Source organism: Marmota monax, unplaced genomic scaffold (assembly GCF_021218885.2).
Source record: "Marmota monax isolate L192 unplaced genomic scaffold, Marmota_monax_Labrador192_F-V1.1 WCK01_AAM20220418_F8-fsc00033, whole genome shotgun sequence".
In the NCBI taxonomy this organism is placed as follows: Eukaryota; Metazoa; Chordata; class Mammalia; order Rodentia; family Sciuridae; genus Marmota; species Marmota monax.
Genome location: NW_026694282.1, coordinates 12830910 through 12848543, shown reverse-complemented (window position 1 = coordinate 12848543; position 17634 = coordinate 12830910). Strand labels below are relative to the sequence as shown.

Here is a 17634-nt window from a genome sequence, read left to right as displayed (position 1 = left end):
TGTTTTATGCAGCAAGACAGATTCCTTGGTTAGATTTGCATATTAGCAGATCCCATTCTTGCCACATGGATATTGGAAATTAGAAATTGGATTAGAAGAAGGAAGCTCGGTTTCTGGAGAGCCACATAAGCCAGGCAGGAGGTGATGGTAGATTGAGCTAGGGAAGAGGCTGTTGGAGTTGGAAAGAAATTTACGAACTAGAAACTATTCAAGTAAGACTTAGTAGTAATTGCCCTTCACATAGTGGGAGAAAGATTTTGCTGGTGAATAAAGAAGTTTTATTTATGAATATACTCACAATATCACATCCAAGATAAGGAATCTAGGTCATTTTCAAATTTCTGGGGCTCATGATCAAACTAGTGGTTCTCTAACCTCACTTGAAGTTCACTAACATCTTGTTCTCTGCTTATTCCATCTCGTGCATTGGGACCATTTGATTTTCAGGAAACTGGGCAGGTTTGCATGAGTGAGGGATTGTTTTCAGTGGCTTTTGTAGTCCATCCACAGTAGACACTTTTCTCAAGTTTTCTTAATTGACTTCCACCCATGTGCATGCCATGTGAGAGAGGGCAAGATGGCGAAGGCAGCCATTCTGGAGAGGAGCATGAGGGGAGCCTCTGGTAGCTGAGAAGTGGCACTGAGGGAGCAGCAGGAAGTGTGACAAGCTGGCACACTGTATTTACAGTCACTCCTTTGGGTGGCTGAAACAGCACTTCCTGTCCCTGGAAAATAGCATGTCTGGAAGAATTAACAATCCGTTTAGAACAGATAATCACAGGTTAGTCTCTTTTCCTTTCTTTGAGTCTAACCACCATGAGAGGTTGGAGGGTAGCACAAGGGAGCTAAGGAAGGGCAGAGAAAGGGAGGTGGAGAACAGAGTAGTAACCAGTTTATTTCTAACCATTTGCAGCTGTCAGTTTGGGGACTTTTTAAAAAAATATATATATATATAAAGGCAGAGGAACAAAGTCTTGCAGCATGGGATTGTTTTCTTTGGCATGATGAACAGACACTTTCTTGAGGAACATATTGAGATAACACAAAACATCTGCTAGCAGGAATCAGTCCTCGGCAGCCGAATTCATCAGCATCGGCAAGAGCATGAGGCGTCTTTTGATAAATATATACACGTAGATAGTTACATTTTGCAAGAGGTGGGGAATGGGAATATTCATATGAAGGAGGAGGAAAGTAAACTAAGAGGAGGGGACTGCATATTTTTAAGAAACATCTGTATTCATTTTTTCCCCTCATGATCCAATTGCATTTTGTTTTGCAAGATTTTGGAAATAGTGTGTTCTCGGCCACGCTGCCAGAGGAGGTCTGTTTTCTTTTCCCACGTGTGTGGGATGTTGTTTTTATTCATGAGCTATTGAAAATGAGTGATTTTTATGACTTGTAGAGGGATTTTCACACGTGACACCCCTGTTCCTGGACTCCAAGACAGAAAGAACAGTGCCAATGCTCTCAGGAATGAATAGCAGTTTAAAGGATAAAAGTGGACGTTTCCTGTCACTGTTATGATGTACCATCAGGAGTCCCCAAAAGATTGGCCAGCCACTGGCTTTTGTCATGTGTCACATGGAAGCTCCCAGGACAGCTATCGTAATGTTCCCATATATCGCATTTCTTCCGATCGGATTTCCAGGAAAGAGTTTGTCCTTTGGGGAAAAGGCAGCTTCACCTCCTGTTCCACTTGTTCTCACCTGGTGCCATGATGAGGAAGAACCATCTCTAAGGTTCATCTGCCATTCACTGGATTCCTCTGTGTGCCTGTGGCATAGGGCTTCAATCACCTGAACAGCTAGTGTCAGTGTCACTATTCCTCAGATAAGGAAACTGAACCTTTTGGAAGTTAGCAGATTTGCTCAAGGGCAAGCAAGCATGGAAGTTCACAGCTGGAATCTAAACCCAAGTAGGAGCATTCCAGAGCCAAATCCTTAACCAGTGTCCTTAACCCTGGCACAAAACTTTGGGGAAGTAAGAACCAGACAACCCTTTTCTACCTTCATCTTTTAATAAGTTTTGTTTCCCTAATTCTGACAAATGGATTGGAGCAAGATAAAAGGAGCCATGTGGACTCTGCAAAGTTTCCTGGCAGAGTGGAAAGAGTAGAGGCTTTGGAATCAAGACAGACTTGAATTCAGATCCCTTTCTATCATGACTTAGCTCTGTAAGTCCTAAAAGTTTGCCCCATGATCTTTCTGAGTTTTGATTTCAGGTAAGCAGATGGCAGAGGAGTTTGACTCTCATTCCAAGAGGTATCAAGTATTGATTTCACACCCATCCCACTCAAGGCTTCATGCTAGGCTCTAAGGAGACAATTTTGAGACTGACCCAGCCCCTGTGCTCAGGGAGATTGAAGGCCAGGGGCGGTTGGGCACAGACCTGAGGCAAGGATGCCCACAGATACTGTGGAGTCACCACTTGTGATCTGTGCTCAGGAAAATTTCAGGAGCAGGGCAGCAGATGCCAGAGACCCTGAATGTGGGATAAGGGAAGACTGAGCTAAGGTCTAAAGAAAGAAGACACATTGATTAAGGAAAGGGAAAGGGTGGAATATCTTCCAACTGCTTGCAGAACTTGGGGTATTTGAGGGTAGTGTTCTGGGGTCCATGGAGACAAGTCCTAAGCTCCATACCTCCAAAGCCCAAGTTCAGCCTAGCACTGACCACAGGCTAGAGTCTCATTGGCAAGCATCAGCCTTTCTCTTCAGAAGCAAAGAGAAAACCATGAAAACAGGACTGAGCAGCCCATCGCTCAGAAACACCCCCCAGATCTTGTCTGGCTTTGTCATACAAAGCATTTCCACATTGTGTAAGGGACTCTCCCTTTGTGGTCTTCGTAACAGGCTAAAAAGAATAACACAAGCCACATGGGCAACTTATTTCCTATCTGGAGTGCCCCAAAAGGAAGAATTGAATGGGGCACTTGAGGACTTAGTGAAAAGGAGGGAAGAGGAGAGATAGAAGAAGCAAGAAAAATGGCTTGAAGCTGAGAAATTGCTGGAATTTTTATTGAATTTCATTTAGGAAAAAGGAGATTTGCTAAGTCAGAGATGAGAGCAAATCCACAGGCGGGCCCCAGAGAAATATTGTATTCCATGCTCCATTTAGCTCTCTCACTGAATTCGGCTTAGAGATCAGAAAGCTGTGGTTAGACACTGCATAAACTCTGCAGGGCTCTGTCAGATGCTGGCTTCTTGACTGAGGACCAAATTCTTCTGCTTCCAGAGAGTCCCCAGACCTGCACTCACCTCCCCCTCCCCCTCTGCCCCAGCTCCAGGGCCAGCCTCCTCCCTGCAATCTCTAGTCCTGCCTTCAGTCTAATTGTTAAGCAATTTCCTGCCGGAATCTCATATGACTGACTGGTTTGGATCCTGACCTCTGCCCAGGCGTATTGGATGCCTGGTCCCATTCTGAAATCGGATCTCAACCTGGCTCTATTTCAGGTTCACTAATTCCATTTCAGTACTGACCTACGCACCAGACCAAGCCACTCCACGTGACCTAGGGTCATCCGAGCCTCAGGTCATCTTCCCACACCTGGATGCCTACCATTTCTTTGTGGAGTACCCGTCTAGACTCATTTTCTCATTTCAGGCCAACTTCTTGGACTCTGAAATTTCCCAGCTTTAATCTGAGAGTCACAGGATGTCCTGAGGGTGAGAAAAAGGAAGGGCAAAGAGCATGCTCCAAGATTCTAATGAGTGACTACAAGTCACTTAAAGACTTCTGGTTAGATGCTTTCTATATTATTGATTCATATCTACCTGTCAGGAATTATTGTCATCAATCTATCTGTGTAATTAAGAGTTCAAAGTCTGAATGCGAAGTCTGGTCAAAGTCTAACTCCAAACCCTTAAGATATATTATTTCAGTTAAGACTGAAATAATTTCAGTTAATATTGTCTGGCATTAACTTTCTAGTGGAGTACAGTGACTGAAAATTAACTCTCATCACCTGAAAAACTGGACTGAAAAGAGAAAGGAGGTTTGAACGATAAAGAGAGGAGTTTCAGATTCCTTCTTGTCACCCCAAAACTGGATCAAAAATATTCTGCATCACAGAGTTCTCCTCCCAAAAGTAGTGTGCAGCCTTCCAAGCCAGGACTATATCAAGACTGGCAAAAAAAAAAAAAAAAAGACTATCATTTCTGCTGTGGGCTTTTTTTTCTCTCCCAAATAGGAGATGATGGATTCATGTCTTGACTAAATAATGCCACTGGTCTTTTATGATTCAATTTCGATATGACATATCACCTGCCTTGTTTGTACCAGGTATTTTTAAAGAGTAGAATCAAAATATAAGACAATCTTTCCCCCCAGTACTCACAGCAATACATAAGTACATATGTATGAGAAAATAATGTAAAGCAGAGTATAACCTAGTGTTTAATTGAGTATCTGCCACTCTTAAGTTCCTGCAAGTTCAGAATTGATGTATTAATACCAAGACTGCTCTCCTAAAAATAAACATACAGGGAATTTAATCCCAAAGTATGTTGCAAAGAACATTTGGTCAACGGGATATTAAACTAGCTCACAATACAGTGCTTACCATCTGCAAGGCATTAAGGAAAGCTTTTTATATGCATATGTATTCAATCCTCACAAGAACCTCTTGAGTGACAGGTAACATTACTATATCCTGGGTTTTTTGGGATGAGGACACTGAGGTTTAGGATGACTAAACCATTTGCATATGGATGGCTACATTGTTATTACGTGGTAAAGCCAGAAATGAAACCTGAGCAGACTGATTATAGACTGTTTTAAACCAACAGGTATTATAAGGAAAAGGATTTTTTGCTACAGGTATTCTGAGATCCTTTACTACACTTGGCTATATTATAAACTTTTACGAAAATGGCATTTTTGCAAATATGTTTGAACTCATGGCCTTCTCTTTTCAGTCAAGAATTTCCCAGGATTATGATTTTTTAAAAAATACATCTTGAAAAATCCTGAAGTAAAGGGCACGTAGTATATTATATACTCAAAAAAAGTGGAAAGGGTGGAAGGAGGGGCTTGGCTCTGGTCAGGAGGAAAGTGAATGGTGCCCTGTGGACCACACACTGCCTTTGGCTCAGACTCCACCATGAATACACTGCTCATATTCAGGCTGCCCCTGTCAATAGCCAGGCATCCATTTCAGATAATCCATTAGCCTTTCATTCTTCTTACTATATTTAAAAAAAAAAATTTTTTTTTTGAGCTTCTTCTGCAAGTAAGCTAAGTGACACCACTTAACAGGTAAGCTAAGTGACACTCAATCATCTGTCCCCTGGCACCAGAAGGCACAGGATGCACATGAGCTTTGGCTCTGATCTCTATTCCATCTCCTTTAGTTGTGTGGCATGAAGCAAATGTTCTTTAGCTGAGCTAAGCCTCAGGTTCCTTGTTTTGACATACAGAAATAACAATACCACTGCTCAGGTTGTTTCTGGAATTAATTGACATCCGTGCATATCTCAGGATCACTCAGGGTTCCCTTTTTTTGTGGCTGTTTAATGAAGACTAGATACTTTCTCGCAGCACCAAGAAGAAAATAGATCAGTCAGTATTCTATCACTGAAGGGATTGGGTCAGTGGATTGACTCTGGCCTTGTCTTGCTGCCATAAGGCCAGTTACACAGGATGAGAAATTCCAGAATCTTCCAAAGAGGAGGTTCATACAGGTTCTTTATATCTAGGGGAATGATCCTTTCTACTTCCCATCTTTTGAAGGTTCATTTAAAATACATTCATGTGCACACGCGCGCGCACACACACACACATCTGAATGTCTGGAAGGCAAGAGAGAAAGGGAGGAAAGGCTTAACATAGTATACGGACTATAGAACTGGCTCCTGAGTGATCAAACAAGTTTCTCAAATGCCTGTAGCTCTCCTATTTTGAACCCCACATTCTGTGTTCTGCATCTTATCTCTAGCTTACTGGGAAAACCCCCTTGGCTTCAGACTCCCTAGAATGCCCAACTGCTGCTCAGCTTTCAGAACTGGCCTGGGGTGATCAGTCATGCCTGCTGAGCTTGTCTTGACTTGAGCCATTTTCAGCTTTCACTCTTAGAGAACAAAGCACACACAAGGGAAGGAATAGTGCAAGTCAGGCCCACCGTGTAGCCAGAACCAAGAGATTCCGAGCCTGGGGTCCTACACTTTTCATTGCTGTGACCAAAATACCAGAGAAGAACACCTTAGAGAAGGAAAAGTTCACTTTAGGATCACAGTTTCAGAGGTTCCATCCATGGTTAGTCGATACCATTGCTCTTGACTGAGGTGAGGCAGAACGTCATGTTGGAAGGGCATGACAAAGGAAAGCTGCTCGGCTCATGGTGTCCAAAAATAAGAGAATGGAAGAGGGGCCATGACACTTATAGTCCAAGGGCATCCCCCCAATGGCCTACTCCTCCAGCAACATTTCACCTGCCTACGGTTACTATCCAATAGTCCATTCAAATTATTAACCCATCAAATGGGATTAATCCACTGATGAGGTTACAACTCTCATAATCCAGTCTTTTCACCTCTGAACATTGCTGCATTACCTAACATATGAGCTTCTTGGGAGACATTTTTAGATCCAAACCAGAATACCTATCTACCCAAGGAATTCAGATAGAAAATAACAAAGTAAAGCTTAGTTCTAAAGTTCCTACAAAGGTCCAAGCACAACATATATATTGTTATAAGAATGCTATAAAGTAAATATGTTTATCAATTTTATAATAAACTAGATTAATTATATGACTTGCTGATTCAGCCAGTAAGCAGAAGGGCTACGATATGAAACTAGGTCTGCCAGACTCCAGAATCAATTTCTCTCAATCACACTAAAGCTATAACCCAAAGGGAAGTGACAAGGGCAAATGCCATCAAGGCCATAGACAAGGCCAGAGACCAGGTAAGAAACAGAGGACAGAGCCCAGGGGTTCAGAGCTGAGCAGAGGCAGGATGGAGAAAAGCAGCCTGGGAATAAGGTGGAGGGATGCGGAAATTGCTGTGAACATCCTCTGTTTGTCCTTGATTTTGCCTCACTGTGGTTAGCACATAGGGTGCAGGCACTGCCTTTGGGGCCAGGAAGAGGGACTGGCACAGCTGGAACTCCTCATGTCCCCTGGCAACTGGTGATCCTCCACCAGACTAGAGAGCCAGGGGGAGGGAATGGTAAGCTGAAGAAGTCCAGGTAACCCAGAAAGGAAGGTCTGTGGAGCTGGAGGTGTGGGTAGAGCCCTAGAGCAGCATCACTGGGTTTCAGGGTACCGGGGGCTCATGCCTTTGAAGTCAGGCTACCTGGGTGCAAATACCTCCTCTGTTTGCCTGCTAGGTGACCTTGGGCTGCTGCTTAATTTTCCTGAGTCTATTTATTCATCTGTGGGATGGAAATAATAATTTAAGATGGAAATAATAATTTAAGGGCTGTTCTGAGAGCTCTATCAGCACTTACCAGGCTCTTGGCATGGGCCCTAGAACATATTAAGTGCTCAGTAAATATTAGCTTTCACTCTTAGTCCCAGGTCCACAGTTGTAAGGCCTGGGAAAGAAAAGCACATTTTTCTTTGTAGGCAGCAGAGTACATTAGCTGACTTTCTATTGCCTCCAGATGTGGTTTTCAACCCTGTGGACTTTTTCTGGGCCCTTCTTTCTCCATCTCTTTTCTTATGCATACTTATGTTTCTGCACCACTGAAGGGTTAATCTCAGCTGGGTGCAGTGTGGTGCACCTGTTATCCCAGTGACTCAGGAGGCTGATGCAGGAGGATCGCTAGTTCAAAGCATGTTCAGCAACTTAGCAAAGTCTAAGCAACTTAGGAAGGCCATGTCTCAAAATAAGAAATAAAAAGAGGCTGGGATTTGACTTAGTACTTAAGTTCCTCTGGGTTCAATCCAAAGAAACAAACAAACCAAAGAAATAAACAAACAAAAAAAAACAGGAGTAAGCCTCAGGTTCCCCTTTGTGTGGTGCCTCTAACCCAGGCAAGAGAGCCAGTCACACTCCTGATGTACTCAAACTTTGGATTTGAGAATCAGACTGACTTGGTTTAAATCCCAGACCTGCCACTTTTTAGCAAGTTGAATCATGCTTCAGAGTCTCAGAGTTGGTCAGCTTATGAAATGGGACTAATAAGATCTACTTCACAGATGGGTTGTCAAGATAAACACTTATTAACCATCTGACAAGAGTTACAGTACTCACCTTCTGAAGTCAACACACCTATCTTAGCAGGGATTCCATCCCCTCTGGGACTTGGGCTTTGTGGAAGGCTCCAGACCCTCCCTAACCTGCAGCAGGGGTTCAGCAGCCCTGGTCCAGCAGAGAAAGCCCATAGGCTGTGCAAGTGGCTGCCTTCCACCTTCCCCCTGGCTTTACCTCACCCTTACGCCCACACGCCAGCATCTGTTACCCAGAGAGTCAGATGCCAAGCCTTGCCTGAGACTCTCCCTGGGTTCATTTGATATATTGCCATTTTGTTTTTAAAGAAAAGCCAATATCAGTGCGGGGACCCTGGGGAAGGCAGATCCTGTCACTGCCAACTGCCAGCTGTGCCCTGTCTCCCTCATCCTGCCCTGGGGGACCCAGGTGATCCCTTTACAGAGTCTCACAGCAGGCAACTGCCCCAGGTGCCCGTGGAGGCAAGGACAGCAAAACTCTGGGCATCCTGGGAACCTGGGGCATTCCCTGAGCAGAGCTCTGCAATTCTGCTGAAAGGCTGGTCATTGTCTGTCTTTTCTTGATGAGGAAGTTTTCCAGAAGCTAAGTGCTCCGGACCTTACCTTGCAGAAAGAAGAGTAGGGAGTCCCACTGAGTGAGTTCCTGTAGTGTTCTAGGCACTGTAGAGGCTCTTACTCATGGTAACATCCTCCCAACTGCATGGAGGGTCTTACTATGACTGTTTTGTTTCGTTTCCATTTCTCTTTTACAGACGAGAAAACAGAGGTTCAATAACGTGCCCACAGTCAAACAGCTGGAAAAGGAGAAGATAAGAATTCAAACAAAGTCTGTTTAACTTAGGAATCCATTACAACATGGTACCACTTAAAGACAGTGTAAATAATAAGAATTTAAATAGTGTTTGAGAGGGAGGAAGGAGGTGGGCTTGCCACTCTGCCCTGTGCTGCTTTGGCCAAGTTGAGAGCAGTGGAAATCTGAGTGACTCTCCAGTCGCTCCCCCTTTCTGTTTTAGGAAACATAACCCCTAACTCTTACCAATACATAGTATCTGGGGAGTTTGCTGAATTTGCCCACCTCAGAAACAATGTACGTTGGGAGAGGTTTTGGATCAGAATGTGCAAACAAGCTGGCTTGCAGACCAAGCCTAACCTAGAGAGATGTTCTGTTTTATCATCTATTTAGTGTTGTATTTTTTTTCTTAAACTTCCACTTAACATTTAAAAAAAAAAAACAACACAGCAGACTCACATAAAACACAGCAGACTCACATAAAACAGCAGGTTTCTGCATTATCTTGAGAAATCAGAAGCTCTAATAACCCTGATCCTCCATCCCCTTCTGGCCTCTTGGGCTAGAGTGCAGCAGCTGTCCCTTGGACAGAAGCAGAAAAGCACTTCCAACTTGCCACCTCCCCACTGCTCCCTCCTACCACTGTGGTTTCACGCCTTTCCCTCTTTGCTTCTCTAGGTGTTCCCTTCCCAAAGAACTTCCTTCAGATCTGCAAGAAGATCCTGTGCCGCCTTTTCCGAGTCTTCGTCCATGTCTACATCCACCACTTTGACCGGGTCATTGTGATGGGCGCAGAGGCTCACGTCAACACCTGCTACAAACACTTCTATTACTTCGTCACAGAGATGAACCTCATAGACCGCAAGGAGCTAGAGCCCTTGGTAAGTGTTACCCAAATCACCCTCAGGAGCTCAGCCATTTGTCACAGTGCATTGCCAGGCCCATGGAAAATGCCTACAATGTTAGCTGGAGAGTCGCAGAATGAGAGGGCTCAGTAGTCAGCTGAGCCCAGAGACTCCAAGATGTCCACTGTTGCCATTAAGTGTCTGAGATTGCTCCCTGAGAGGTGGCATAATGTAGGGGGGATATGGTGGTTTGGGCTGGAGGAAGTAGCTTTAATTCTCAACTCTGAAACCATTCACTTACTTACTTAATATCCTAAAGGGGCATCTTGGATCTCTCATGGTATCGCTTACATTATTCACAAGGATGTTTCAGAAATATTTCCTCTATCAGTAAATGAATATTTTAACACCTACTATGTGCCAGCTGCTGGGCATACAAAGTTAAGTAAAATTGCCTTTGAGAAAGAGTGGAAGTAAGCCTTAAACAAGAATTAGTGCCATAGAGACTTTGCCCTTCACAATGAATCCACTATAGTGACATTATAGTGAATGTATTAGAATTCAGAACACTGAAGATGAAGCATTAGGATTTGTGTATAGGTGAATGAAGCTTATTTTCACTTTCTTTCTAAGCTACTTTCACCATTGGATTCAAGGGGTGCTTTGGAATTCTAGGACCCTAAAAACCCCATCCCCTTTGGAATCGGTAGGTACTTTAATGTGAACACTTTAACCATAGCAATTTCCACTTGATGGAGTACTTTCTTATCCAGTAGCATACTTTGCTTTGTATTAAAATCAACGTTTCTTTCTTAAAACAGTTAAAGTGGTAGTTTTGCTTAGTACAGCTCACAGAGCAACCAAAGTTTCATCTAAATTTATTTGAGTGACGTCCAGAATGCTGGGGACAGGATATCTGTTTTTGCTACCCCGAATCTCCTTATTTACATGTTTTTAATTATAGGTTTTCTATGATGTAGGTACATCTAGGTTGACAGGTCAGACAACTGCCATTGAAAAGACTTTGTTAATACTCACACAACCCAAAAGCAAGGGTCAGCCAGGAGACCAAGGGAACAAGGAAAAAACGGGCAAGAGCCTTTTCTGGAGTTTCCATGAGGAGGAATGGGAATGGCAGGATAAACAGGTTTAGGGCTCACTAGTTTGAATAATCTCAGCAGATTCTGGGGCACAGGAGCTGTCCCTACTTGTCTGGTCCCGGCCCTGGGGCTGTTGGTGTGAGAACCTGATGGAGGAGGTGGGCTCTGGATTGGCTGGTTTGTGTTGGCTGTTGTGTGAACAGTTTGGGTAAGAGCTGTTTACTATCTCTAGGAATTAGCCAGTGCTGCTGGGAGAGGCAGCACCTCCAGGATCAATGGGGCCCAGATGTAAAAGAACCAAAATACAAAAAATAAAAGACATGTTTAATACAGTACAGCACCTGTATTTGGCAAAGAAGATATTGATGAACTTTATGTCACCTTTAGAATTTCTCAATTCACAATCTATGATCGTGCTGTGGGAGTACGTGGCAAAAAATATTTTTTCTTTGCATCACTAAACTCTTCTGAAATACAGCATGACTTTTTGCATACAATTAAGATGTATCAGCCTGGTGCATACCTATAATCCTAGCAGGTAGGGAAGTGGAGGAAGGGGGATCACAGGTTCAAAGACAGCCTCAGGAACTTAACAAGACCCTCCCTAAGAAACTTAGCAAGTCCCTGTCTCAAAATAAAAAAAGGTTTGCAGATGTGGCTCACTAGTTAAGCACGCCTGAATTCGATCCCTGAAACAACAACAACAACAACAAAAAAGTTATATCATTGGCTAAAGAAAAGCTAACCTTCTTCATTTTCTTTCTCAACAGTTTTCTAGAAAGTTCTGGGTGGGGGCAGAAACTAAGTTATCTCTGTACATAGTTGGAAAACTCAAATAGAAATAAACTGAAATTCATTGATGGTGGAGTTTTACTAGTTTGTTCTTTATAAAGGCTGTTGAGGGTAAACAGCCACCATAAGAAGAAAAGGTTGTGCAAATAACTCAGGGAAGTTAAAAGACTGGAAACCATTTTGATAAAGCTAATTTCATAAAATGTCAAGGACAAAAGAAAGATTGGAGAGGGGCCATGTCAATGAAGAAGTGGGGGGACATGGTTCTGCGTCTAAGGGTTTGAGTTCAGTTCCCTTTAGTGAGCATCAACAGGTGGAAGAAAAACACCTTCCCTAAAGGCACACCTTAAAGAAGGCCTATCCTGAGTGCCCACTTGTTCAGTGTTGCTGAGCTAAAGTAACAGAACATCAGATGGATAGAGCAGAAAGTCAATTTCTCCTTTATGCACAGAAGCATAAAGACCATTGTAGGATAAAGCTGAGTATAAGTCAGCAAGTAGAGAAAGCCTTTCTTTGCCATCAAAAAAAAAAAAAAAAAAAAAAGAAAAAAATCTGTTTTCTCTCTAACTGAAGAAGAACGGCCCCAGGAGTTCTAGCACCTCGCAGTGCCAGGAGCTGACTTGAAGTCTCAGAGTCACAGGCAGGCCCTGAACAGGCCCACTTTGGGGTCTGAGAGAAAAACTATGATTATATTAACCAGAAATTATTAACAGTGGAAGTGGGCAAGAAAATATCAGTTTTTCCCCAGAAGTTTGTTATTTCTATAAATTTCATAGGAACAATATTCTTCCTACAGTTATGTTTTATTAATTATAGTTATAGGGAAATTAATGTTAGTATTTTTTAATACTTAATTTTTTCTGAAATGATATATTTGTTTCACCCAAACCAAAACCTATAAAGCACAAGAATAGATGCTGTGACAGTTTTTGAGGATGTGTTATGATGTCAGGCTCTGGATGCTTAATCTGATGTCTAGGAAGAGTGCTACACTTGTGGATCATTACTGATAAAACTTACGTAAGTTGATGGTACTGGAATATCGGACTTCTGAGTCTGCTGTTGCAACGAACACGTTATGATCAGATGTGGCATATCAAATCAATGCATTTTTGTCTGATTTGCCTATTTCAAGTACTCTCTTTGCACAAAGCAAGTTGCTCAAATATTCTACATGCATAAGAAAGATGGGCTCTCCAGAAGCTTATAAAGCAGGCAGGGAAATAAAATATAATGAATCTCTCCCAACTTCAGCCCTGGAAGGATAAGGAAGAAATTAGTCTGTGCCTTCACATTCTGTTCATACATTCTTTAGACTCTACTAGAGCCAGGGGCCAGAAGGGCAGCCTTTGTCCAGACAGTTTTCTTTAGAAAATTAGCATTCCCAGAGGTTTCACACCACCAGTGGTGCGCTCCTGGAGTCATGCCTTGGGATTCCAGTGTAGAACTCAGAGACCCACCACGTTCTTTCCTCTGTGCTTCCATCACGCACAGCCACCCTCTGCTCCCAGAGACCAACCAGCTGCTTTCTTCTGACGTTGATTGAGTATCTGGCATGCGGTTACTTTGAGGATCCAGCACACTGAAGGGTAGGAGATTCAGTGTCATACAAGGCAGGAGACAAGACTCAGACTCTCTGGGTTCCCACCCTGGACTCTTCATTTATTAATTTGCAACCTTAAGTAAGGATACTTAGCTTTTCAAAGCCCCATTTTCTTCATTCATGGAGTAAGTATATAGAGTTCTAAAAATGAAATGGGTTAGTGACATGGTAAATGCTTAAGAAATATTAGCTGTTAAATGACATCATGAATGTAAGAAATGTACTTAGCACATAGTATGGAAGAATTACCCTAATTCTTCCCTAGGTTTCTCGGCCTTTTCTCCATCTTAATGAACCCCTAGGTAGCCTTGAAGCAAGTATAATTAATTGTACTTAAATCAGTCTCTCCCATGGGGCTGTCAGCTCTCTGAGGACTGGGAATAAGAGGACATAAACATCCATGGTCCCTAGTTCATCATAAATACCTAATATGTTTTTGAACTGGGAAGAGTACTTTAGGGACAAAGGGATTACACCCCCCGCCATTCCTTTGTACCTTCACTTAGCCATTTACTTTTTGGAAATTATACTTTACCCTATCCAATTTGTAACAGAGATTAAAAACAAAATAAGGCATAAATGAGTGAAGGGAAGCACTGTAAGCTTCAGACATGACAGAGAAAAAGGTGGCCACAGCCTTCAATGATCTCTGTCCCAGATTCCAGATAGATCACCCAGGGAATGTCGAATGCTCTCACACTGCCTTTGTGTCCTGGTATGCCAAACAGGGTGACCACCCCTACCAATTCTAGCACTGAAAATTCCATGTCATGGGGAAAACCCTTGGTCCCAGGCAAATTGTGATAGTTGGTCACCCTCTCAGTCCTCTTAGTGGGAATACAGTTTGGAATTCAGAAGCTGGGAAAAGGTCACACCGGCCAGCACAGTGAAGGCCAGCATGTCGGTCAGCCTCCAGGGCTTGCACTGTGGCTCCCATTGGGACCTGCTGCTCCACCTCTGCAGCCAGCAGCCTGGGAACCCAGGGAAACACTTGCCATTTCACTTGCTATCTGATAGGGAGGGGGAGGCTGGCACACTGACAGATGTGACAGATCATCCGTTTCTCATGTAAATGCATCAGCTGAAGATGACCTGAACTCAAGCAAGTTCAGAGTTGGAGGAAAGGAGCCCAAATGATGCTGGTAATTGGAAAATGGGCCAGGCCCTGATTGAAGAAGCACAAACAGCCAGCAGTATTTTGTGGGCCTTTCACTAAAAACAAAATCAGACTCAATGAGGGCTGTTAGCAATGCAGTAGCTGTGAATGAAGAGCTGGTTAGGGCAGGAAGGGAAAGATTGACAAGGTGGGAAGACCAGACAGGAAGGTACACCCTAATATAGCCACTGACACTTGAGTGACCTAGGTCCAGAGCCTTCCCATTCTTTCTCCCAGACCCCATTCCTTATTGCTAACCAGGAAAATGATTATACCATCACCCACTTTGTAGAGGTGTTGCTATGAAACTAATGGTTACAGCAGGGCTATTCTGTTATCTCTGGCTGGGTGCTTGGGCCACAGATCTGTGGTTCAGTCAGTGTTTCTTTGTAGGAGTCCACACTACCTGCCTCAGAATCCCCTGAGGATGGGGTTTTTAAACATGCAGATCTGAGCTTCATCCAGGATATGCAAATCAGAATCATCTGGTTTAGTGCCTAATACCAAGCATCCTCAGTGTACATCTCAAACTGTATCGTGCATAGGAATCAACTGCCAAAATGCAAATTCTGATTCCATACGTCTGACAGGATGGGACTTGATAGTGTTCATTTTGCTCCCAGGTGACAGTGGTGCTGCTGGTTTGCAGACCACTCTTTAAAATTACATATAAGAGGTTGTGAGGGGGAAGGGGGGGGAACAAGGGAGAGAATTGAACAACAGCAGATGAGGTAGAGAGGGAAGATGGGAGGGGAGGGGAGGGGGAATAGTAGGGGATAGGAAAGGTAGCGGAATACAACAGTCACTAATATGCCATTATGTAAAAATGTGAGTGTGTAACCAATGTGATTCTGCAATTTGTATTTGGGGTAAAAATGGGAGTTCATAACCCAATTGAGTCAAATGTATGAAAGATGATATATCATGAGCTTTGTAATGTTTTGAACAACTAATAAAAAAAAAAAGACCTGAGAGGAAAATTATCCTCAAAATTGAAAAATATAATTTTTGGCACATTGTCTTTTCTCCTCTAGGATTGGGAGTTAGTTCAGTGGGGCAGGAAAGTGAAACAAAGGAGAAACATCTAAAGATCAGTATTTGCCAGGAGTGCTCCTCAAAAAGCCTGTGAGGAAGAGGGAAAGCCAGCAAGAACGAGGAAGGAAGAGAAGCTCCATCTGAGAGGGCTTCAAAGCCCAGTCCTACTGGTTCTTTCTCCTCAGTCTTCCCCGTGGTGTGACCCATGGTTGTGTTCTCACCACGTGCAAGTGTCTTCAAGAAATAAGCCGTGGCTCCCTTTCTTGACTTCCAGATACTTTTTTAACTCTCCTGCTATTAGTCTTATCCCCACACTTGTCGCCAGTACTTCAGAGAGGTGTGATGGGCAGTTTTTAAACATGTGAGCCACATTCTTCCCCATCCCTCATTCTGACATTTTGTCACACTAGGGCACATATCCCACCCCACCCACCATGTGTGGGCAACTCTTGACTAACGATTGACATTCATACTAGGCTTCATCACTTTAAGAAGGAAACTTTTTAAAGCAGTTTGAGGACTAGACCTTTGAAGACCAAAGATGTAGAAAGCCTCATCTCATGAAACCCCTCATCTGAGCCTAAGCAAAAGCAGACCTTGTGTTTCCTTAAGACATGGCCAGACTGTGCCTGCACTTCCCTTGGAGAAACTTGGGAGAGTGTGGTAGCCAAGATTAGCCTGCAGTGGCAAGATCAGGTCAGGGCTGTGAAAAGAAGCAGAGCCTCTCACATGAGCCAAGCAGCTCTCCACAATAGCTGGCAATGAAAAGCCATTGTGGGGTCTTTGAAAAGACCTTTTCTTTTGAAACATCATCTGTACAAAAGCCTGCAGACTGCTTTTTGTTAGGCAGGTTCCTTGACTTTCAGCCAAATGGCTCAAACATGGACACAGCCTTTGTAGAAGAAAGATCTTCAGCCCATGAGTCTGGCAAATTTGGCCTTTACAATGGCATTTCCACTATTAAGTTACCACATTAGTTGTCTGATCTGGAGCAAGGCTTGTAATGTCTCTGGGCCTCTGTTTTCCCATCTGTAAAAGAAATAATCTCTAGAGTCCCCCATGTTGACTGATTGAGATTACAATCTTTGACAAGTCCCAAGGCTTGTTATCTTCTATCCAAGCTAACCTCTCTCTGCTTAGAGAGGCCTTTGTGGATTTTCATGGATTAAAGCCCATCATGGTACAGTCAGTAGCTGGAGTCTGCATCCACAGGACTTTTTCTCTTTGGATGATGATGATGATGTGTGTGTGTGTGTGTGTGTGTTGGTATCAGCTGGTGGTTGGTTGCTTAGGGCAACCCAAAAGCCCAGAGGTGAGATGGAGAGCCTGCCAGAGATCATTTTAGGAGCTTTGGCAGATAAATTCAAATGTGTCAATTTGAAAAATAGCAAAGAAATATGTCATTATTCTCAGGGAGCTGCATTGTGCAAACTCAGCTGCGTGTCTTTGCCAGTTCTATTTATTCATCCCTGTTGATGTCCGGGGAGCTTTTACTTCTGTTTTATAGTATGGTAGGTGATTGGTTTGGGGTTTCATTTTTCTGCTCTTTATTGTTTGTTTATTTTGTTTTGTTGTTGTTGTTTGTATTTAATCAGGTCAGGGGTAAGATATGGTTCAATTAATTTCCAGGCCTAAAGATATAATCAATTAGGGTTGGAAATGGTGCCCATAGGAAGTTGTCAGCACTTAATGTTAAGTAATAAAAGCAGGTTCCAGCGCTGTATTGGAGAATCACTAATCATATGTCCATAGTAGAAAAAGAAAATATAGCAAAAAATGTCAATAGTGGTTCTCTCTGGATGGAATTATGGGCAGTGCTTCTTTTTGATACTTTCTGGGGCTTTCCAGGTTTTCCATCACATACACTCATCATTTATGTAATCAGTAACCCTCATGCATATAAAAGGCCTTCACAACAAAGACTGGAGCTCACAGGACAAGAGGCCTGTATGTCCAGGACTGAGAACTATGTTGGCTCTCTCCTATCTCTGGTGATTAAAACTAAGTGAAAATAAAAGGCTCAGATTCCTTAACTTGATCTGAAGAGATTTGTTTATATTGGTTTTTCTAACTTTGAAAAAAGGGATTTGTTAAAAAGAAATTAATCCATACCAAGTAATGGCCTTTACACACTTGAT

General features: G+C 43.0%; 1 protein-coding gene across 2 annotated transcripts in view; it reads left to right on the top strand.

Annotated features, from left to right (window-relative positions):
• Positions 1 to 17634, top strand: part of Mob3b (MOB kinase activator 3B) — a 198688-nt gene that overhangs the window by 155334 nt on the left and 25720 nt on the right. For both annotated transcript variants that reach the window (XM_046467348.2, XM_046467347.2), the window contains exon 3: positions 9644 to 9846. In XM_046467348.2, the coding sequence (XP_046323304.1) occupies positions 9644 to 9846 (203 nt within the window). The remainder of the gene's footprint in view (positions 1 to 9643; positions 9847 to 17634) is intronic.